The sequence below is a fragment of the Carex rostrata genome, chromosome 9, assembly GCF_964058835.1.
Source record: "Carex rostrata chromosome 9, lpCarRost1.2, whole genome shotgun sequence".
Classification (NCBI taxonomy): Eukaryota; Viridiplantae; Streptophyta; class Magnoliopsida; order Poales; family Cyperaceae; genus Carex; species Carex rostrata.
In genome coordinates this window covers 7080340-7103543 of record NC_135926.1, presented here as the reverse complement: position 1 = coordinate 7103543, position 23204 = coordinate 7080340, and the positions used below count along the sequence as shown (strand labels likewise).

General features: G+C 35.8%; 2 protein-coding genes across 3 annotated transcripts; both read left to right on the top strand.

The window, feature by feature from the left end:
* Positions 1–4232: 4232 nt before the first annotated feature.
* Positions 4233–10714, top strand: LOC144559435 (Actin-like ATPase superfamily protein). 2 transcript variants are annotated; one of them, XM_078308459.1, is made up of 6 exons: positions 4233–4668; positions 4778–5062; positions 5808–5963; positions 6799–6906; positions 9685–9985; positions 10470–10714. In XM_078308459.1, exons 1-5 carry the CDS (start codon positions 4372–4374, stop codon positions 9982–9984), a joined length of 1146 nt encoding a protein of 381 aa, XP_078164585.1. In that variant the 5' UTR covers positions 4233–4371; the 3' UTR covers position 9985; positions 10470–10714. The 2 variants fall into 2 exon arrangements, with proteins under 2 accessions (XP_078164585.1, XP_078164584.1); XM_078308458.1 differs by having other exon boundaries at positions 4249–4668; positions 9685–10021.
* Positions 10715–15443: 4729 nt separating this feature from the next.
* Positions 15444–20500, top strand: LOC144559628 (uncharacterized). Its single transcript, XM_078308700.1, has 2 exons — positions 15444–17199; positions 19815–20500. The coding sequence occupies exons 1-2, from the start codon at positions 15451–15453 to the stop codon at positions 20490–20492; spliced, it is 2427 nt and encodes an 808-aa protein (XP_078164826.1). The 5' UTR covers positions 15444–15450; the 3' UTR covers positions 20493–20500.
* The last annotated feature ends 2704 nt before the right edge of the window (positions 20501–23204 follow it).

The following is a 23204-nucleotide window of genomic DNA, read 5'->3' as shown; positions in this document are numbered from 1 at the left end:
CCCTGACTAAATTCCGCACTGAGAAAACGGTTGACAAGTTTTCTCACCCCCTATCCCCTCGGGGAACTTTATTCTTTTGTATGTGTTTGCAGGTAAACGCGAATAGAAGGGATTCGAGTGCTCGACCAGTGAGGTTTAAGCCGCATAGCGATAGGGTATGCCTCACATTGAGTCCATTTTGATGTTGATAGGGTTTTGGTATGCTATTTGTGTATAACCATGTTATCGGACCGTGTCGAGTGGTTTTGTAAACCTAATTGTATACTAAACGTTTACTGTGATTTAATATGAATTTTTTTTATGTTTTAAACTGTGTATAGAATGCTAATGGGAATGGTTTATATTGATTTGGAAATATGGGGATCGATCGAGTTGAAATCGGGGAAAAGAAATGGTATAAAATGGGAATTGAATTGGGATTTTTTTATCTTTCAATTATATAGTTATTGCACGAATTTATATATACTATTGAGTATATTATCATAATCTATAAATGTATTTGTATAAACATGATTTTAAATCGAATTAAATGAGAAGTGGTGATGTTGTAAACCGATATTATGTTAGGTTTACACCGTAATTGCCTTGTGAATGTATAGTCATCTGTATATTCATGGCGTAACTGCACGACCCCTAGTTCCGGGGTGTGACAGGAGGGGTATAGAGAAAATTCACTAATTCATTCGTACCGGTTTCGTGTCGAAACGGATCGGTATTTTCTCTCTTTCTCGGTTTCTCTCCCAAATAGTGTTTCGGTTGAGAAAAGAAAGTTATACGTACTTGACGTATAATCTTGCGGGTTGTTGTGGAGTATATTTACGGGATTGATGAATAATATTTTACCGAATTTAGCGGTATGTCAGTTTTGCATATTGATGAAACTGAGCAACCGAAAATTCGTGTTTACCGGTTTTCGTCTTTTTCCCTATGAATAGTGTTTTTGCAGAATTCCGCGGTTTACGGTATTTCTGGCAGAAGAAACAAACCGCTCTCTGGTTAGTCCTGGTGGATAACCGATAGAGGTATCACACGTGTGATACTCCGAGTCGATTCCTTCCCTGGTGAGGCTCTACTCGCTCGATCTGCATTCCAACTGTGATTTGGAAACAAGGTATAAATATGTTATATTAATCTATTTAATTTGTAAGTAGATTAAAGTTTTAGAAATCAATCATGGAGTAGATCTGTAAAAGGATTAAATTGGGTTTTGATGCCAAAGGAATACTGAAGGTGGACCGCCTTGGAAAGTTTCCTGACATACCCAGTTTAATCCTGAGCTTAAGTTGGCCATAGAAATTTTTGTTCTACAGTCATTCCGCACCTTAAGCCTAAAAGGAGTTTTGGTTAGCACCGCGAAACCCCAACAGCGACTCGCATCGCGAGTCTCCAGAGCAGACAGCAAAGGCCCAATAAAGGCCCAGAATTGAAGTACTCGTTTTGAAAAGTCTATAAATAGACCACCCCTGCCACCAGAGGAGGGAGTTCCGAATTTAAAGATTCAAAACCTCAAGATCCTTGGAGTGTGGAGGAAGAAAGGAAAGGAGTGAAGATTCTTGCTAGATTGCTTCATTCGGTTTTATCATGATTTCTCCTTTTATCTCTTCTCTTATGATGCTTGAGTAGATCTATCTTGTTTCTAGGGTTGATGTAATCTAAAACCTTGATTGTAATGCATTGAATTTGAATTTGAGTTGTTCTTGTGTTCATTTGATTGAGTATTATTCTTCCATTGCTTGATTGTGATTGTTTGATTGAATCTTGTTGTCTATTGTTGAATGTTTCTTGCATTTCTTCTAATATTGAGACCTTGATATTTCTTGCAAATTGATCAAGTACTTGAGGTAGGTCTTGGATCTGAAAAGATAGATCAATTGAACCGAGAGGTGAGATTTCCATCTATTGAGAGATAGTGGATACCTTTAGCAAACCGATCAAATGACTTAGATTGAACACTTGTAAACGAAAGTTTGAGGTTGTAGATCTAAGAAGGTGAAATTACAATTCCTTACTAGGTTCACTAAGCCAATAAACGAGAGTTGAGGTCTAGGAACTTTAGGTACAATCAATAGATCCTTACACAAGTAAATAACTCAGAAACGGGTTCAATGCTGGATTCACTCGAGGACCACGCGGGTCGCATGGGAGACCATGCGGGTCGCGTCACAAGGGTCGCATGCGAGAGCATGCGAGTCGCGTGAAGGTCCAGAGAGGCAAGGTTGAGGATGAAATCTGAAACCCTAGAAACTTCATTTTAAATCAATTTGAACCAACATTTATTTTCTGTTATCCTCTGTTATTGAATTTAGAAAATTGAAACGAATTCAAACCAAACTATTCACTTCTAGTACCTAACTAGGATAAGTAGTGATCTAGACTTGAATTGTACCGTCCCTGAGGATAGATACCTGATTGTACCATTGGACAAAGGTTGTGCACTTGCAACCTAATACGAAAGCTCAATCACGGTTTAAAAGGGTACAGCTAGCTGTACCTGAAACTTTGTGTGCACGCTTTTGTGCGAACACTATTCAACATAAATCTAACATATTCAAAAATAGGTCTAACATTTTCAAAAATAAATCTAATCTATTTAAAAATAAATCTAACATTTTTAAAATAAAATCTAATGTAACATATTCACAAAAATAAATCTAACATTTTTTTTAACCTATTAAAAATAAATCCGAATTTCAAAAATAAAATCTAACCTATTAAAAACAAATCTAATTACTTCACATATTCAAAAACATAAATTAAAAAACCAATTTTTTTAACATATTAAAAATGAATCTAACATATAAAATCAAAAAACAGAAATTAAAAAACAGAATTTAAAAAACAGAATTTAAAAAACAGAATTTAAAAAACAGAAATTAAAACAGAATTTAAAAAACAGAATTTAAAAAACAGAAATAAAAAAATAGAAATTAAAAAACAAAAATTAAAAAACAGAATTTAAAAAATAGAAATTAAAACATAATTTAAAAAACAGAAATTAAAAAACAGAAATTAAAAAAAAAAATAAAAAAACAGATTTAAAAAACAGAATTTAAAAAACAGAATTTAAATGGATTGGGGGGGGAATTTTGAAAATTTTGAAATTTTGAATTTAAACAGGTACGGGTACCCGGGTAGGATACAACGGGTAAACGGGTACGGGCACGGGTACACGGGTACACGGGTCCGGGTATGGTCGGGTACGGGTATGGTCGGTCCGGGTATGGTCGGGTATTTGCCCAAAAAATCGAGTCCGGCCCGTTTTTTACCCGTACCCGTGTACCCGAGTACCCGACCTATACCCGGGCTCGGGCACAGGTACACGGGCGGGCAGGGCGGGCAAAATTAATCCTCTAGCTACTACCAAGTTTTAAAAAAAACAAAATATTATTAAACTATCTCTTTTTATTTTAGAATTATATATGTTTAGAGAGAATATCTTTTGTGTTGGTATATTTTGATTCGAATTATAGTTATGTTGGTGAATTTTAGTTAATTGGATATGGTCGGTGAATTGATGAATTTTAATTATAGCTATATATATTTTGTAATGGCATAACATATGTATTTTGAATTAAGAATCCGAATTATATCCGTATTCGTATTCGAAAAATATTCGATCTGTATCCGTATCCGTATCCGACCAATATTCGATCCGTATCTGTATCCGAAAAAAATATGAATACGGATATGGTTTTAGCACTATCCGATGCGTTTGCATTTCTAGGTAAATATCTAATTTTTAATTTTGAATGGGTAAATATCTGATTAAAGAAGAAGTTGTGATGGGTATATATTCAAATTTCTCAAAAAAAAAAAAAAAAGGCCAGTTCGTTCTGCCTCGGTCTAGAAATTAATTGAGTTGGGCTTGACTCGGCTCAATCAGCTCGGTCCATTAACGGAGTAATTTACACACGAATCCGTTCAATTTAGGGTTTAGGCAAATCCCGTCCCGCGTCCCCGTCTCTTCCCATCCCCTTCTCTCCCCCATGTGTGGCGCCCCTCGTCTCTGTCACGGTTTCACGGGTGCCGCGTCCGACGCCCTCACGAGCTCAAAGCGAGCCAGCTCGGTTCGGCTTGGCGAGCCACGAGCCAATCACGAGCTACATTTTTTCCTCAAGGGAAGGGACTAAGTCCTTTTTCACTCGGCTCAGTTCGTCGTACCTACAAGCCGATTACGAGCAACGTTACAAAAGTCTGCAAAACTGAAAACCCCAAGTCCCAAACCAAAACCTTTCACATTCGAGGTTCGTCGGGCCATAGTCAAATTCTCATCCCTACCATTGAACAGTTGAACTCCCCAAAAGCCACTCCAATAAATAAACCAAAACCGTCACTCCCATCCTCTTGGAGTCGGGAAAAAACTAAAGTGAAATGTCAGAAACGATGAAGCAGGACGCGCAGAAGCCGCTAGTGGCCTTGGGCATAGAGAGCTCGGCGAACAAAATTGGAGTGGGAATTGTAACACTGGACGGGTCCATTTTATCAAACCCACGCCACACCTACATCACTCCTCCGGGCCATGGCTTCCTCCCTCGTGAGACCGCCAAGCACCACCTTCAACACGCACTTCCACTCGTCAGGTCTGCTCTCACCGCTGCCTCCCTCTCCCCCTCTGACATAGACTGTATTTGCTACACCCGTGGCCCCGGCATGGGCGCCCCTCTCCAGGTATCCCTTCTTCTTTACTTCTTTATATCCTTTGTTTAAAGAAAAAGAAAAGGAGGGTTTAGTAGAGTGTTACATAGTGCGAGGATTAACCAATTCATATGGATCGTAGGTGGGTGCTCTTGCTGCGCGGATGCTGTCCCTGCTATGGAAGAAGCCTCTGGTGGCTGTGAACCACTGTGTAGCTCACATCGAGATGGGCCGCGTGGTGACTGGCGCAGAGGATCCAGTGGTGCTGTACGTCAGTGGGGGTAACACACAGGTTATTGCATATAGTGAGGGCCGGTACAGGATTTTTGGGGAGACTATTGATATAGCAGTTGGGAACTGTTTGGATCGGTTTGCGAGAGTTCTTGAGCTGTCGAATGATCCCAGCCCAGGGTATAACATTGAGCAGGTACGAGATTGGAAAGCCCCTAATGGTATGGAATGGTAATGTAGTGGTACTGGTTTGTTGTCCCAACTTTTCTTCAAACTGTGTATGTGCACTGCATAGTTTGGGGCTAAATTTTTTATCCTGAGTGTGACTAAGGTTTTATTGAAAATTTGGTACCAATAGAGAAATTGGAAGTAATGGTGCTGAGTTGGTCTCATTGCTCAACCAGGTGTAATTTGGAGCAAATTTCAATAAACCTGGTTCCTGAATTGAGGTAGAACTGAGGCAAAATTGGGTATAAGTTGTAAGGCTTGCCTGTAGTCAGGCGGTAGTTAAAATTTGTATGAATAGAGGCCTGATGCTATAAATAGGGGCTTATAATAGGCTTTGTAATTACCTAATATCAACGTGATATAGTGTATCTTGTGTTGACCAAATTAGCGAGAAATGATACTGTAGCAAGTAACAACGATGGTTGAAATTGCGAACAGTATGTAAACAAATTTCCAATTTCTGGTGATTGACTTTCAACAAATAACATGTAAACCATGTATTTGTTAATTATGATGCACATCTTTTATTTCTAAACAAGATACAAATTATGATGCATATCTTGTATTTCTAAGCAACTACGACTGTTGAAATTGTGAATTGCTAAACAAGATACAAGTATAAGGATACTGCAGCAAGTAACCCCCAAATAGTTTGTAAATAATGTATTTGTTATTATGATGTATATCTTATATTTTTGGTGATTGACTTTTAGCTAGCAAAAAAGGGTGAGAAGTTCATAGACTTACCGTATGCTGTGAAGGGGATGGATGTCTCATTTAGTGGTATTCTTAGCTTCATTGAAGCTACTGCCATTGAGAAGCTCAAGAATAATGAATGCACTCCTGCAGATCTTTGTTATTCCTTACAGGTACGAGTTCCTGCTATTCACCTTTTTTTTACTTAAATTCAGCAACTGCAGCCTGGATGCCACTTCTGTTTTGTCCAGTTGTGAAACCTGTTGTGGGAGGACAGGATTTTAACCAAAGAGTTTGCCCCCCCCCACCCCATTTTTTTTTTGGTATTTTTGGTTGACATGTTTGATTGAAGTGGACAGTTGAGGCTAATTTGAGTTTATTTGAAGCTTAGATGCTTAGTTGAGGATTTATATGAAGTTAAATTAGGTAAATCAAGGCATACTTGCAGAAAGGATGTGTATCTGCAAGCTTGATGGTTCAGCTAGGGGAGCTGATACCTCAGAAGTTGACCCATATGTAAAAGTTGAAACTGAGATCGTCGAACAATTTGGATGTACTATATTTGCATTTATCATCTATAAATATCCTCTGTTGCTTGGACAGTCCCTCAGAGGGAGGTATGTTGTTTATGCGGTTGGGAAAACTTAACAGGATACTTGTTTAAAAATGGAAAGGTTTATTTACATCCAATTATGCATCAATTCCCAGAGCAACGGTTATGCCCAAAGTAGAACAATCAAAGCTCAGTTAAAGCTCAATGTCTAACCTAGTTCATACTATTTAATTTTAAGCGTTGAAGTATGCATCATATTTCCTGCAGAAAGTAAACAGGGAAGGTATAGTAATGGCATGAGTGCGTTGTAATGCTTACTGAAATATCACCATCCTATGTTGAATATGCATTTTTTTTCCCTTTTTATTGGAATTACCGTGATATTCAGTTCCCCACAAAAAATCTATATCTAATTTTAGTCTTTATTGAATTAAATGAAATAAAATTACTTTCAGGAAACACTATTTGCAATGCTGGTGGAGATCACTGAGCGAGCAATGGCGCACTGTGACTCGAAGGATGTGCTCATCGTGGGTGGAGTTGGTTGCAATGAGCGGCTCCAGGTAAGGGCGTCAATTCTCTCTGGTACTTCTAACTACGAGCTTGATGGGTTTAGCGTAATCACAATTACATATATTTGGGCCTTTTAAAATACCTATTTATTTTATTTAATTGAAGATTAGGGCCAAAATTGGTTATAAATCCAGTTTAAGCACTATATAAATCCAGTGCTGACATGTTGCAATGTATGTTTTGTCCTTCTGTCCATTCTATGATCAGTGGCGGAGCCACCTATATCAAGTTTGTATATAGTTGGTTTGGATTTGAGTTTTGTCTATTCCTGATTGAGTCAAAGTTCTCGATTAGTGAAATTGGCCGAGTCGTTACAATTTTGGTAGTCTTTCATCTATCTATTTTGAAATATTCGGACAAGAAGAAGGTTAATAAGAATGGTATGATAGTGGGACTACAATAAATTTGTTATTTTTTGTGAAAGGAATAGACTAAAATGTTTTATAAAGTAATATACTGAAATTTAATGTAATGCATTAAATTATTTTTATTATGTTTAACTATTCAAAATGAGCTGAATTTTAATAGAAGAGTCTTGTGAACTATGCTTCAAAGTAAACTTTCAAAAAAATCGAGTTTTCGATCTAATTCGGTGGATTTCTACCGATTTTCTCGATTTTAATTCATGGTTAATTATCGATTCCGCTTCCAATAAAAAATATTTAATAATTTAAATAAAATAAAATAATAATAATTAATATAATAATAATTTATTTTGCCTACCCTGATGAAAATCCTGGCTATGTCACTGTCTATGATACAATGTTTTTAGGGGGAGTATTATGTATACCCCACAAAAATGTCGAAATTACGTATTTCCCCTCTAAATTTCATAATATGATATTTACCCTTCTAAATAACAATAACTCACATACCCATTATAATTTTTATGAGGGTTCAAATGCCTCCATTTTTAAAAACTTTAATGATTCAAAATTTAAAACTTAAAAGTCAAAACAGAACCGTTAGATATGATCTACATCATTTTGTCTATGCACGTGTAAAAAATTATGACATTTCAATTTTATTTTGATTGTCATCAAGAGCTTGAAAAAAATGCACTAATGTGGATGATTTCTAGACGTTGATTTTTGAACTTATTGATTCACATAAAAACAAAATTGAAATGTGATAATTTTTTATGAGCACATAGAGAAAATAACATAGATCACATCTAACGGTTTTATTTTGACTTTTAAGTTTTAAATTTTAAGTTATTAAAGTTTAAAAAAATGGAGGCATAGTGGAGGTACAAAAAATGGAGGCATTTGAACCCTCAATTTTTATATATATCAAATATACCCAATATTTGAATTAGTAATGTTTAATATTCTAAAAAATATAATTAATCACGTAACTCAGTGTTTGACCTCTATTTTGTCATGTTTAAACTCTATTTCATTTTTGACCTATGTTTTCTTTCGTCATGTCTCTTTGTTGCTCCTCTTGCTATATTTCTTTTTGTTCTGTTTCCATTTTCTCCTCCATTTTCACTTTGGGTCTCATCAGTAATGTATGGGAATTTGCAGAATTGTATGGCTGGTTTTTATCTTGCAATTTGAATTATGCCTCTACATTATATCAGGTTGGTTGAGGGAGAAATATTGGAACTATCTGAGAAGACACTGCCCTGAATAGAATAGCTTTTTCTCTGAAATTAGATTTATTTCCTGTGAAGTTGTAGAAAGGGGCAAGCTGGTAAGGGACAGTAGGTCTCAGAGTTTATGGTTTCAGTAGATCACGTTGAGACATCACTAGTCTGTGTGAATTTCCACTAAGCGAATTGAAACATTTGAGTAGCGAATTTCAATGTGGGGCAACTAAGATAACGTAGAAGATTCACTTAACTTGGATTCCTTAATTTTCAATGAAACTTAGTAAGCCAGTTTATAAGTAGTAGGTTTGTTCAGACTAAACCATGTCAGAAATGGATCGACCATTTACTGACAAAAAACTAGAAAATATCACTGAAGCTCTTAGGTCTTCCTCCTCCGATGTGGAGAGCTCCTGGGGGAGTTCTTAGGGCATCCTATCTAGGTCTGTAGAGCTCTTCCTCCTCCGATGTCATCTCTGAAAGCCAAGCAGTTAAATTGGGGAGCAATCAAGAGTGAAATCACCAGGGCACGTACAGTTTTAGTACCAAAAGAAGATGCAAACGATCAAGTTTTTTTTTACGCCGAAGAAGGGGAAGGATCGCAGTACTAATTAAGTGATTAAATATATTTTATAGAACATTAAAATTAATTAAGCTGAGATTTGAGTAAATCTGTGATTTTTTAAACTTTAGAAGGGTAAATATGATATTATGAAATTTAGAGGGGGAAATAAATAATTTTGATGTTTTTTGAGGAATATACTTGAAATTCCCCCCCTTAATTTACTATGCCAAACCACACTACAGAGATACACCATAATAAGTTATCTCAATGCTGATTGAGGTTTCATATGTGGATTGCGCCTGTATGCCACAATGCTGCTACTGAGTTTTGTATAAAAAGGTAACTTTGATATTTATGCCGTATGTAAGTACGCCAGGTCCTGCATTGTGCAGTAAACTTGGTAACAGACTCAAAAGTTTTCATTGAGTAAATAGAGTAATTATTTTACCAAACCAGATTGAAATATCAGATTCATCCAGTAAGCAGTATGTCAAATTCAGCCGTTGACATCCTTCACAGCTATGCAGGGTCCCATCATTAATTATCTTTCAATGCAGAACATAGCATTTAAAAGGAAAAATAAAGTAAAAGAAAAATGATTTGTTATAGGCGATGATGCGTACTATGTGTGATGAGCGTGGGGGCCGCCTGTTTGCAACTGATGACAGGTACTGCATTGATAACGGTGCCATGATTGCATACACCGGCCTTCTTGAATTCGCTCATGGCGTCACCACACCACTTGAAGATTCAACCTTTACACAGAGGTTCAGGACTGACGAGGTCCATGCCATCTGGAGAGAGAAGGAAACACCAGCTTCGACTGATGTAGCCGGTAAGAGTGCAATGGTGGATGATGTCATCGTGGGGGCCATATCAAATGTTGTTCCTATACAGGTGGATTCTTGAGGTACGGCATTTAAGAACTTCAAACTGGTATATACAGGTATACTTCCCTGAAATTATTAATTATGCCTGAAATATCCAATTCAGTCTCAGTTTAAAAAATTTCTGCTCTGAACCTCATTTTGACAAATTTATGGTAGTCACAAGGTTGTTTTGGTCATAAATCTTCAATATAGTAAGTTTTGTCTCATGTATGCCTTGCAAACAAAAAGCAGTCTAACAAGGACAATTTTTTTTGGTTTTCTTTTTCCAATTTTCAGTGGATCTCTTTGGTGTTGGAGATTAGGTTAAAAAAAATACAGTACCAGTAATTTGTTATAGCATGTGTTTTATACTGTTTACTTGAACTGGTTGTCGCATGCCAATCCAACAGGGAAAAAAATAAACACTACCAGTACCAACTTTCTTCTTTTAATTTCTCCTAACCTTTCTTTTAAATCCCAGATCTAATATGTCTCGTTTATTTTTCACCTTTTTTCTCTTGCCAGGAAATATGAAGGCAAAAATGTGTAGTAGTTAGATGGCACCTGTTCATTTTTAATTAGATTCAAGCATGTGAACTGTTCTATTATTAAATCCTCGATGAGATTACTGGGGCAGCATTGCAGCAATATTGTATTGTTTTCACGATCTTTCACTTTTTTTTTTATTGATCTCCAGTGGTGCTATGTTTAAAAAAAAATTGTTGTTAAAGGAGATCATTAATTTAGTGGTGCTATGTTGAGAGATTTAATGCAAGTTGTAAGGTCTAGAAGCTCATCACGAGCAGAAAAACAAATTGGATGTTCACAAACAGCTATTGCAATTTGTTATTAAGGATCCGCAAAGTTATTTTTGAAAAAAAAATAATAACTTGGAGCATGACATACTATATTCGGGTTATATTGATCTTCTTGAGGTTTATTATGAAGTAACAAAAAAGTTTCCTTGAAGTTCGTGGGCTGGGCCGGGTAACAGAATTTATAACGGACCGGAAGTTGTACGCATGGATGTTACAAGCACAATTTTAGAAATTTGGGCTTTAGTGGGACTGAGCAACAGAAGTATGAAACTCCAATTCTTTCTCCTTTTTTCATTGCTTTGTTTTGCGAATAAGATCCCCATCGTTCGGCAACAAGGAATTAATTCACTTTCTTTAGCCGCTTAATCTTGTCAAATACCAGTTCCTTAGCATTAAGATCACCTCCTTTAAGCTCTTTTTGTCCGTATCTTAATCCTCTTACTCCTTAAATTTCCTTAACTTTTACTCTCGGATTAAGACAATCGAACATCAGTTCCTTAGTATTTCTTAAGCTCTTAATCTTTCACTTTTAAACCATTGTTGCCGAATGACCCCACAGTGTTCTCAACTCAAAATTTGTATGAAATCAGGTTTTGAATCAATCTTTTGATGATGAAATGTAGAAAGATAAACTGCCAGTCCGTTGTTTTATTCCAATGGAAATGGAAAGCCTACCTTCTCACATTAAGAAAAGTCTTAACCAACTAAACTAGAGGTGACTGACTACTTTTTGAAAGGAAAACATTAACTTTTTTTTCCCAATACTTCCATTGAAGTACCGCATCAATGTTCGAATCAGCATTCATACTAAAAATACATATGTGAAATAATAATCTTACGCTTCTAGTTTGTATGAAGAGTAGTGTTCCAATGCCTCTATTTTTTGTACCTCCATTTTAAAAAATATTAATAAATCAAAATTTAAAACTTAAACATCAAATAAAATCGTTAGATGTGATCTATGTTATTTTCTTTATGTGCTCATACAAAAAGAATATCACATTTCGATTTTGTTTTTATGTGAATCAATCATTTGAAAAACCAACGTCTATAAATTATTCACATTAGTACGTTTTTACATGCTCTTGATGACAATTAAAACAAAGTTGAAATGTCACGATTTTTTACATGTGTATAGATAAAATGATGAATATCATATCCAACGATTTTATTTTAACTTTTAAGTTTTAAATTTTGAGTTATTAAAGTTCTTAAAAATAGAAGTACGATGGAAGCACAAAAACTAGAGGCATTTGAACCCTCCTCTTGTATGAAACATGAGTATGTGAACTTGAGCGGTTGTATAGACTGGAGACTGGAGGAGAGGTTTCTTTTTTCCCTTTTCCGGTAAGGGCCCACTTCCTATCCTGGCAACGCGTTTCTGAATTTATTGTTACTTCAGTAAAAATAAACGCCACTGGCTTCTCTTGACCTTTTCTTTCCTTTCACATTCTTTCTGGTTAAATACAAATAACCTTGGTTCAGTTTACATGGAGGAAAGCAACATTACTGCGACACTGTCAATTTTTACCGACAAGTTTACATTTTGTTTGTTAGAGTGATTAGTTAATTCATGAGCGAGTTCAAGCAGAGGCGTTGATAATTTAATGGGACTTGTCTAGAAAAGGAAATATTAGTTGGTCTGTAATTCTCCTTATGACTTTATGTTTCTATGATGTTGAATTTTCTTTTTAGTATATTGTAACTTTTGAATTTGTAATAGAAAATATCTTAGTATGAACACACGCGCGGTGGGGTTATCATTACACTTTTCGAAGAGAATATGTTTTTGGTATTTGAAAAGAAAAAACCAAATTTGATTTACGTACATATATATTAACAGTGAAGTGAAGAAAAGTTTACAACAATGAAGATAATTATTACTTGCATATCTGGCAGGGATAATTATATTTTCTTCTTATTTTTCTTCTTCCGAGTTATGGAGTGCCAATCATCAGCCTAATGACTAAATTGTGCATGCATGCCAGTGCCACTTGCCATATCCATTCAAGGCCATGTGAATACGGTCGAATTTCATTCAGCATTTATTAGTTGTACCTTAGAGATCCGATAATTGGTTGAATTAATTTTATCTTAGAGATCCGATAATTGATTCAAGCAATGTAGTCCAGGAATACTCACCGAAATAATTAAATATGAAATAATATACTACAAAACATCACGTGCAAACCAAACAAAAATACAAAATGCATTAGTGCATAAAGTTACTTAAAAGAGAAAAAATATTTAAGTAATAAGTAGTTAATAACGAAAAAAAACATTTAAATAAAAATGCTTGTCTTGTTGCTCTAAAATGAAATAGAGAACTAGATCTTTATAATGTCAGTCAAAACTTTTACATTTTGAATTCTCAATGTATACTATCACTAGTGGAAAAACAGGAATAAGGATCGGCCTACCTGGATCGGCTATAAGAAACAACCGATACTAATACCTATCTGGATCGTTTTTATTAATAAAACCGATCCTAAAAACTAATAAGATCGGATTTTTTGATCAACCGATCCTAATTTATGAACTTTTAATATCGGTTCTTATTAAAAATCGATCCTAATAGTATCAGGATCAATTTTAACAAACAACCGATCCTAATTAGCATATATTAGGATCGGTTGTTTATAAAAAACCGATCCTGATACTATTAGGATCGGTTATTTGAAACAACCGATCCTAATACTTTTTTTTTTCAAAGTTGGTTCTGCAAAGCAAAAAAAAAAGAAAAAAATAGTATTAGGATTGGTTGTTTATAAACAACCGATCCTAATAGTATCAGGATCGGTTTTTTATAAACAACCGATCCTAATACTTTTTTTTTTCAAAGTTGGTTCTGCAAAAAAAAAATTAGTATCAGGATCGGTTTTTTATAAAAAACCGATCCTGATACTATTAGGATCGGTTTTTTTATAAACAACCGATCCTAATGATAACTCCCTATATAACCTGCTTAGGGTTCTTCTTATTTTCATTTCGCGCCTCTCATTTTCAACTTAACGTCTCTGTCTCTGTGTCTCCGTATCTCCCTCTCAAATCCTCAGTACTCTTTGTCTCTCTCTCTCTGTCTCCGTCTCTCCCTCTCCTCCGTGTCTCTCTCTCTGTCTCCGTCTCTCCCTCTCCTCCATGTCTCTCTCTCTCTTTCTCTCCGTCTCTTCCTCTCAAAGCCGAGCCTCTCGCACCTCCGGCTCAATTGTGTCAGTTTTTAATTTTTTTTATTGTTTCAAAAATTAATTAATGGTGTTTGTATATTGTTTTACAGTCTTGAGGACATCTCTCTCAAGTTACTTAATCATCCGGCCGATCAACTATCATGGTATTAGCTTTATCTAATTTTCTCATTATTATACTTTTAAAACACATTTTTTTGTATTTTTTATTGGAAAATGTTTTTCCATCTAATTGTTACCTTTGTTTTTGTTTTTAGGGTCTTTTTTAATCTCAAGTGATGTGATTGCAAAAGAGGTAATTATTAATTTTTTTATTGTTGTGCTTTACATTAATTGCATAAATGTGTATATTGCATAAATGTGTGTTAATTGAAGAAATAGCCCAATTAGTCACTTGTATGTTTGTTAATTATTTTTTTTTTGGATTTAAATTTCTTGTTGTAATATGTAATGCTTCACAAAATTTTGTATGAACATGAATTTTTTGTAATAGTTTAAGATGTGTATGATAATTAATTTAGGATGTGTATATGATATTTGATTATTACTTCTTATTGTGCAAAAAAAAAAAATTTAGGGTGCTGGCTAGCAAAATATATATGGAAGCTGGTCAAATAAATAAAAATATTTTTTTAGCTTCAATAAAACATCAGGATCGGTTATTTAAAACATCAGGATCGGTTATTTTAAACAACCGATCCAGATTACCAGGGGCGGAACCAAGGCCTGGGCCAGCCTGGGCCTTGGCCCCCCCTTGGCCCAGAAAATATACAGAGGCCCAGCCCCCCTTATTCGGTCAAGTTCATTCATGAAAATTTGAAAAGCCCATTTGAACTCTATGGCGCAACAGGCCAACAGACGACAGATAGAGATATCTCTCGATATCGCCTCTCTCTCAGTCCGATCTCCCGCCGGCCGCCGCCAAACTGCCAAAGTAATCTCTCTCGCCGGCGCCACCTCTTCTCCGTCGCGCCATCTCTCATCTGTTGCGCCACCTCACCTCTGCTGCATCTCTTAGCCGTTTGAGGTACCGTTTCTCCTTGAATCAATTTGATAGGGTTTCATCAAAGAATCGATTGAGTATTTGAGATGCAAGTCATTGAAGATTTATTTTCTAATTTGGGAAATTAAGACTGTTTGGTTGATATTTGTGTCACTGTGTCAGGTTCGTTCCATTGAACAGGAACAGGAAGCACGAAGCAGGTCAAGTTTCTTGTTCGATTACTTATTTGAGGTAAATCATCTCTTATTATCTTTAAATTGGATCACTTATTTGAGGGATATTAAGACTTTTTTTTTCTAATTTCTTTATTTCAATTGGATTGACCGGGGTCAATGATGCAAAAATATGAGGTGAAATTATTTGCAAAATTGGTACTCAGCAAATTAATTGTCCATATATCATTCACAAGTAGTCCAGTTTGAAAACCAAGGTAGCAAATTAGCAATCCAAAAAGTCAAACTGTTCATTGTCATTTTTTTTTTTTTTTTTGTAAAATTGTAGGAATGGAGAAGTATTACAAACCTACATCAAGAAGCAGTGAAACTGAAAGTAGTTCGCAAAAGAAAGCACGTGTTGAGTTGAGTCCAAGTGATATAATTGCCGATCCAGGACTTCGCAAACCAATTGACGAGTATGACAATGAAATTAGAGATCAAGTTAGAAGAGCATACTTGTTGAATGGTCCAACTCAACAAATTGGCCATACTTTTCCTCGTAAAAAACAAGGAGATCATTTCAGGAGTTTTCAAGAATCCTGGTTCAAGAAGTTTGATTGGTTAGAATATAGTGTAGAAAACGATTCAGCCTATTGCTTTTATTGTTATCTTTTTAAGCAACCAGTAAGGACTGATAAATTTGGATATGAAATCTTCACACGACAAGGGTTTAACAATTGGAGGAAAGCATTGGATGCCTTTAAGGAACATGTTGGTGGAGTAAATTCTTGCCACAATAATGCAAGACGACATTGTCAAGATTTCAAAAATCAGAGACAGAGTGTGTCACACGTGTTCACTTCACATAGCAAGGAAGCCGAGATTGCGTATAGAGTTCGCCTCACTTCTATTTTACATGTTACAAGATTTCTCTTATTGCAAGCTCTTGCTTTTCGTGGACACAATGAGACTTCTAGTTCTAGCAACAGAGGAAACTTTTTGGAGTTACTAAGCTGGTATAAAGAAAAAAATCCCGAAGTTGCTAAAGTGCTTTATGAAAATGCTCCTGGAAATAATCAGATGACTTCCCCGCTCACACAGAAAGAGATGGTGAAGGCCTGTGCACAAGAGACCTCACTTGTCATTCTTGATGAGCTTGGAGATAAGTTGTTTTCTGTACTTGTTGATGAGTCTCGTGATGCATCGATAAAGGAGCAAATGGCTGTGGTTGTGAGGTTAGTAACTAATACTTCAAGTTTAATTACTATTATTGTTAGTAACATTCTTAACTTTATTGTTATTGTATGTAGGTTTGTGAATCAGACTGGGCATGTGATTGAGAGATTTCTTGGTATTGAGCATGTTTCTGATACTACTGCGTCTTCATTAAAAGTAGCATTAGAAGGTTTGTTTGCTCGCCATGGTTTATCCATCTCTAGACTACGAGGGCAGGGGTATGATGGCGCCTCAAACATGAGAGGAGAATTCAATGGACTGCAAAGACGAATTTTGAATGAAAATCCTTATGCCTTTTATATCCATTGCTTTGCTCATCAGTTGCAGTTGGTGGTAGTTGCTGTTGCAAAGTGTAGTTCATATGTAGCTGATTTCTTTAACTATACCACTTTAATTGTCAATACTGTAGGTGCCTCTTGTAAAAGAAGGGATCAATTACTTCAAGATCATCATGACAGGATTGTGATGAAATTAGAGAGTGGTGATATTTTTACAGGAAGAGGAAAAAATCAAGAAACTAGTCTTGCAAGACCAGGTGATACCCGGTGGGGTTCACATCACACAACTTTGGTTCGCCTCTTTACAATGTGGGACTCAGTATTGAAGGTATTGGAGAATGTGAGTGATGATGCAACTAATCAGACACAAAAAACCACAGCTGCAGGTTTGATAGAGAAAATGGAAAGCTTTGAATTTGCATTTATAATGCATCTAATGCTAAAAGTTTTGGGTTGTACTAATGAGTTATCACGTGCATTGCAAAGGAAAGATCAGAATATCGTTCAGGCAGTTAATTTGATTGTGGTTACAAAGCAAAATTTGCAACATATGAGAGACAATGGATATGATGAATTATTGGATGTCACACCCCGCGGCCACGGGTCGTAACAGTCCCCCGCCATAAGCATACAATGCCGTGTATGCTTACAAGGCTACTCACATTTCAAACCAAACAACAAGCAATTCAAACAAGTTTCTAATATATATATCAGAATACACAGTCTGGTCAGTATATAATACAACAAAAGTATCTCATCCGGATACCAACCACGAGGCCTACCCTAAATCTATACAACAAAAGATATCTAGGGTCATATACTGGTAAGCTACTAAGGCCTACTACTCTCGTGCCTCTCCGGAATCAGTCGCACCAATACCTGTAAAATAACGGGGAAGGTGGGGGTGAGAATAAATTCTCAGTGCGAATTTGCCACATTTGAATTATTGGACTTGCAATCAAACTCTATATTCAATAATGAAACCCAAACAACAACAATGCAAACAGTTATATAAGAAAACATAAATAACAGAATGCCACTACTCGACAACAGTTAATCAACCTGAAACACAGTTTACGGAATTTTCAAGATGAATCTCAAACACAACATATATTTTGGCTTAACTCGATTCCTAACTCAGTTCAGTAGGGCTTGTAGCAATTACAGATGTTCTTTCGAGCTGAACCTTTATCAAACCCACATCTGTAGGGTTACTGACACCTACAGATGGCCAACCGCTGGACCCTTTATCTGACACCCATCTGCAACCGCTTGGCTTAACAGTTTATTAAGGTCTGGTTCAAATCATGTAAAGAAAATCCACTTTAGAATCGTTTCCAATATTCGTCATATTCAATCGACCGTTCAAATGCATTAACACGTAGGAAAATGCTACCGAGCCATAGACGTTACACAAGTCAACCACGATTTCCAATCACACATCTCATAACATAATCACCCTCCCTCGTCCCAACCGGTACTGGGAATATCGAGGGCCGTTCACCTAAGGCCATTTAGGATCCTGGGAATCCAAGTCAGCATACAGCCCGACTTGGCAAATTCATTGGATCCAAGTGCTTAACTTCGTAAATCCATTCACATACATTCACATATTCAATCCAATCGTGGCGACTTTCAATCAAGATCAGATCACAATAGATCAACATAACCTATAACCATACCAGCATGCAAATCATTCAATTCAGATCAATTCGAGTTTACTTTGATTGGGCTATGCAAATGCTCTACACAATTCAGTGATGCAATCAATGATATTCAACATGACAAACGAAAACACAGTTTAATTCCTGAAAATAAAGTATCAAACAAGTCCAAGAATCCCGCACCTTATTATGACGAGCGTACCGCTTAGCTTAAGGATCGGACGTCTCGTATTGTCTAGCAAGTTCTTGCTCGACCGAGCCTACACCTATATTATACGTTTACTTGGTTTAATTCGGGTTCAGTGGTCCATACGTTTACTTAGGGTTGGTACAGTCCCAAATCAATTCTTTTCGGTTCCTTCTTTCTTACCAAAATCCTCTAAAACTACACAAAATCTCATCTAGGTCCTCTGGACCATACAACTCTCCATTTGGTGACCATCAATCACCGTTTCACTACTTTGGTTCTCGGTTCATTTCAATTTACCATTTGGTTAACCCTAATTTGGTCAAAACCTCAAATCAGCCGTTAAATGTTCTAAAAATTCACGATCAGGAGGCAACCCTACCGATTACAAATCTAATTGGTCGGGTTAAGCAAATCAAATCACGATTATGCCAACTTTCAATTTTGGAACGAAACCCTAGAAATCAGATTTCATAAATCGGAAGAAATCGGGAAAAAGATTGGCAAACAAACTAGTAAGGAGTGTAGAGGAACTAGTCCTCGAGCAATTCGAACACAAATCTCGGGTTTAAAACGAGAATCTGAGAAATCGAGAAAATTCGAGTTTTCGAAAGAAATAAGGAGAGAAAGAAATACCAAATAGAAGGGTTCGGAGAGATCCTCGGCTGCTTTCTCGGTTCCAAACTCGATTTCTCGCAACAATCGGGAGTCTGAAAGAAACGGAAACTCACGAGCTCTTTTCCTTCTCTCTTGGACGAAAATAACTTAAAAATGGGGAAATGATGAAGTGAGAGAGAGAGAGAAGGTTGGATTTGAGTTTTAGGGCAAAAATCACCCTGAGTGCGGATGCCCCCATCCGCACTGCGGGTGGCTTGACCCGCACTCGGGACTTAGAAAGTTTCAGACCAAATTCAAGAAAAATCCGAGCCTAGTGCGGATGAACCCCACCCGCACTGCGGATGGACCCTTACCCACACTGCGGATGGACCCTTACCCGTACTGCGGATGGACCCCATCCGCACTCACTACTTAGCCGATTTTTTTTGGACCAACACAGAATTTCATGAGTGCGGATGTACCCCACCCGCACTGCGGATGGACCCTTACCTGCACTGAGGATGGACTCTTACCCGCACTGCGGATGGACCCCATCCGCACTGAGCCTATAAAGTTCCAAAATCTCGAAATTTCGACACGATTTCAATTCACAATTAACTTACTTATTTAGGGAAACCTTAATTAAGGTTTAAACTTCCATTTTATTAACACAATTAACTTGATTCTTTCTTTTAAATCATTTTAATTTAATTGTAAAAATTTCGTAGCGTAACATTGGAAGAAGTTAAGGGTTTTTGTATGAAGATGGAAATTTCTGTTCCCAATATGGATGATAAAATACCAGCAAGAGGTCGTTCAAGGCGTGATGGTCAAATGGTAAAGTATTCGCATCGCTACCATGTTGATATTTTCTTGGTTGTGCTTGACTCTCTTCTTTTTGAAATGAATGAACGATTTAGTGAAGCATCTACTAATTTGTTGAAATGCATTGCTTGTCTTGATCCGAAGGACTCTTTCTCTAAATTTGATCATGACAAACTTCTTGAACTTGCTAGTATTTATTCTGTGGACTTCTCACCCTTTGACTGTACATTTTTAAGAAGTGAACTCGGCACATTCATTTCTGATGTGAGAAATAGTACAGAATTTTCAGCTTGTCATGATCTTGCAACTTTTGCTATCCTAATGGTTCAAACTGAAAGACATTTGTGCTATCCATTGGTATATCGCCTCATTGAGTTGGCCTTGATCTTACCTGTGGCAACAACAACAGTTGAAAGGGCATTCTCAGCAATGAAAATCATTAAGACCGAATTGCGCAATAAGATGGCCGATGAATGGATGAATGACAACATGATTTGCTACATTGAGCGAGAGATTTTTGCTGCTATTCATGATGAAAGGATTTTGCAACGTTTTCAAAACATGAAGACTCGAAAAATTCAACTATCTCAAATTAGTAATTAGTGGTACGTTTTCTAATTGAAATTTTTTAAATCATTATGATTATGAGATATGAATTCATTATAAGATTGTTTCTTTAATTTTTTTTCTATGTAGGTTGTTTTGATGTTTTGTTTTTGACTTCAAAATATGAAGAAGGATTCACCAAATAGGTGCTTTGTTACTTAATCTAATATTTATTTTTGTTAAATATTTTATTTTAAAAGTAAAAGATTATGACAATCGATAATTGCTAAATATATATTTTTATTATTTAATCGTGTAACATGAAACTAAAACTAATATCCTGAGAGTGTGAGAAACTAGTTAGGCCCCCCTAGTTTTCATTCCTGGTTCCGCCACTGCAGATTACTACTATTAGGATCGGTTGTTTACAATAGCCGATCCTAATTCTAAAAAAAAAAAAAAAACTTTTAGGATCGGTTATAAAAATAACCGATCCTAAAAGTTTTTTTTTTTTTTTTTAGAGAATTATATCAAGATCGGTTTTACAAGAAAAACCGATCCAGATACTTAACTATCAAGATTGATTTTTATGTAGAACCGATCCTGCTAGTCTCATCTGGATCGGTTTTAATGAAATCCGATACTAATTGTGTTTTTTTTAATTGGTATTAAAAAACGGGAGAAAAAATATTAGGATCGGTTCTCCGATATAACCGATCTAGATAAGTACTTATTAAGATTGGTTGGGTACAAAATACAAAACCGATCCTGATAGTATCAGTATCGCCTTCATCAAGATCGGTTATATTCCGATACTAATAGGCTTATATAACCGATCCTGATTCCTTATTTTCCAATAGTGTATAGATTTGCTTCATTACACCTTTTAAATTGATTTCACCATCTGATAATAAAGGATAACATTGAAAAACTAATTATAATCAGTTATATTTGTTTTTGATAATTTAATTGTCATCATATATTGAAGATTATTAAAGAAAAAAAAATTACACTTAAAAATGAGAAAAGAAAGAGTTCCCTATTTAGCTATATATATTTGATTCTCACGATGATATCATAATAGTCTAATAGATATATAATTATAGTAATATTTTGGTCAGTAAATTAAATTTCTCATAAGTAACCGTCATGATTACCCATATAATCAATCGATATAATGACTGTTTATATTTTCTTGTGTACCGGATGCTCGCTCTATATATTTAACTCAGTATTCCTGTGTTATATATTGAGGGTTTTTTTTTTTTTTAATTAAAAGGCCCGGTACACCTCAAGCAAATTCACAACTCTCGCTCTTTCTTTCCGTTGAATTTAATATGAATTGATTTTTTCCTAATATTGACCGAGATCAACCAAATTGGATATATAGAAATTCCAGCTGAAATCTCAGCTTCCTTTCTGTTTTTTGCTGTTGCCAAAACGACACTCAACTAAAATTCCTACCCGTGTTTTTACTTAACAAGCCTTATACCTAAAATTTTGGATTATTGTATTTTAATTATACTTAATGACCATTAACTCCTCCCACCTCCAAAAGGCAAAAAAGAAGAATAATTCTCTCAAGACTTTCTGATTCCTCTTGTGTTGAAACCATTCATGCATGTCTTTTAATTATTAGCTCTATTTTGGTGAGAAAGGGAATCAATGAGACCAACAAGAACTAATTAATGGTATCAGAAGAGAACACTACTGTTAGCTCCTCAGAGGCGTCACCACAAGCAATGTACACTGTTCTGTATTGTCTATTTTAATATATATTCTCCTTGAAAAATGAATATTCTTATACATTATCTATCTTCAATACTATTATTTGTTATCATCTTTAGTACTATTATCAGCGTGTAGAATATGTTTAACTAATATAATATATACTTAATCTAAAATTTGAAGTTTAGAGAGAAGGATGAAAATGAATTATTTATTTCAAAATCCAACGATACACAATTATTATTTTAATTTTTACTTTAATAAATTATATATCGAACATCTTGACTATCATAAAAGTTAATTGGGTGTCAATATCCATCCCTTGAAAAATAATTCAGACAATAGCACTGTCATTCTGTCAAGAAAGTATTGACCGGCAATATTTTTGTTAATATATATAGTTCTTTCAGTCAAAACTCAAAAAAATTTCTTCACCTAAAAATAGACCACTCAGACTTCAGGTGTAGCTACTATACTGTTTGGTCCACATAGAACGTGCGCAGGTAGCAAGTGGCAAGCAAACGTGTTAATTGAGAGAGAGAGAGAGAGAGAGAGAGGGGGTTGGACCGTTGGAGTATGAGAGAAGAAACCGTAGAGGTGTCAAGATTTAGATGAACCTAATCTTATGATCACCTTCCAAATCCTTCTTTCCCTCAAATCAAACCTGTTATTTGGCCTTCGATCGCTTCCTGGTCTCACCAACTTGGAAACATTGTATCCACACCCTTCCTCAACTCTGTATAGTACCGCTTTCTAAGCTAACTCTCATATCACCATACTACAAGCTGTAGGATCTTCTGTTACCCATGCCAGGCAACCTTTCATGTTCAGCACACATTTTTATTTTTATTTTAATGTTGTGCTGTAGTTTCACTAAACTATATCAGAATTCAATTTAGGTCACTTTTCAATAATTTATTTGTGCTATTAACAGTATTACATATTTACACTTACATTTTTCATTCAATATAAAATTACAAATATTGAAGGCCATTGATGATCGTTCATAGTTATTTTGTTGTAGGCTCATTAAAAATGTAT

Excerpts from the sequence above, each read along its gene's own strand:
- LOC144559435 (XM_078308459.1), top strand. The coding sequence starts at position 4,372 with ATGTCAGAAACGATGAAGCAGGACGCGCAGAAGCCGCTAGTGGCCTTG. Across the intron at positions 4,669-4,777 it reads GCATGGGCGCCCCTCTCCAG|GTGGGTGCTCTTGCTGCGCG; the intron begins GTATCCCTTCTT and ends TATGGATCGTAG. Across the intron at positions 5,964-6,798 it reads ATCTTTGTTATTCCTTACAG|GAAACACTATTTGCAATGCT; the intron begins GTACGAGTTCCT and ends AATTACTTTCAG.
- LOC144559628 (XM_078308700.1), top strand. The coding sequence starts at position 15,451 with ATGGAGAAGTATTACAAACCTACATCAAGAAGCAGTGAAACTGAAAGT. Across the intron at positions 17,200-19,814 it reads GATATGATGAATTATTGGAT|GGTTTTTGTATGAAGATGGA; the intron begins GTCACACCCCGC and ends GAAGAAGTTAAG.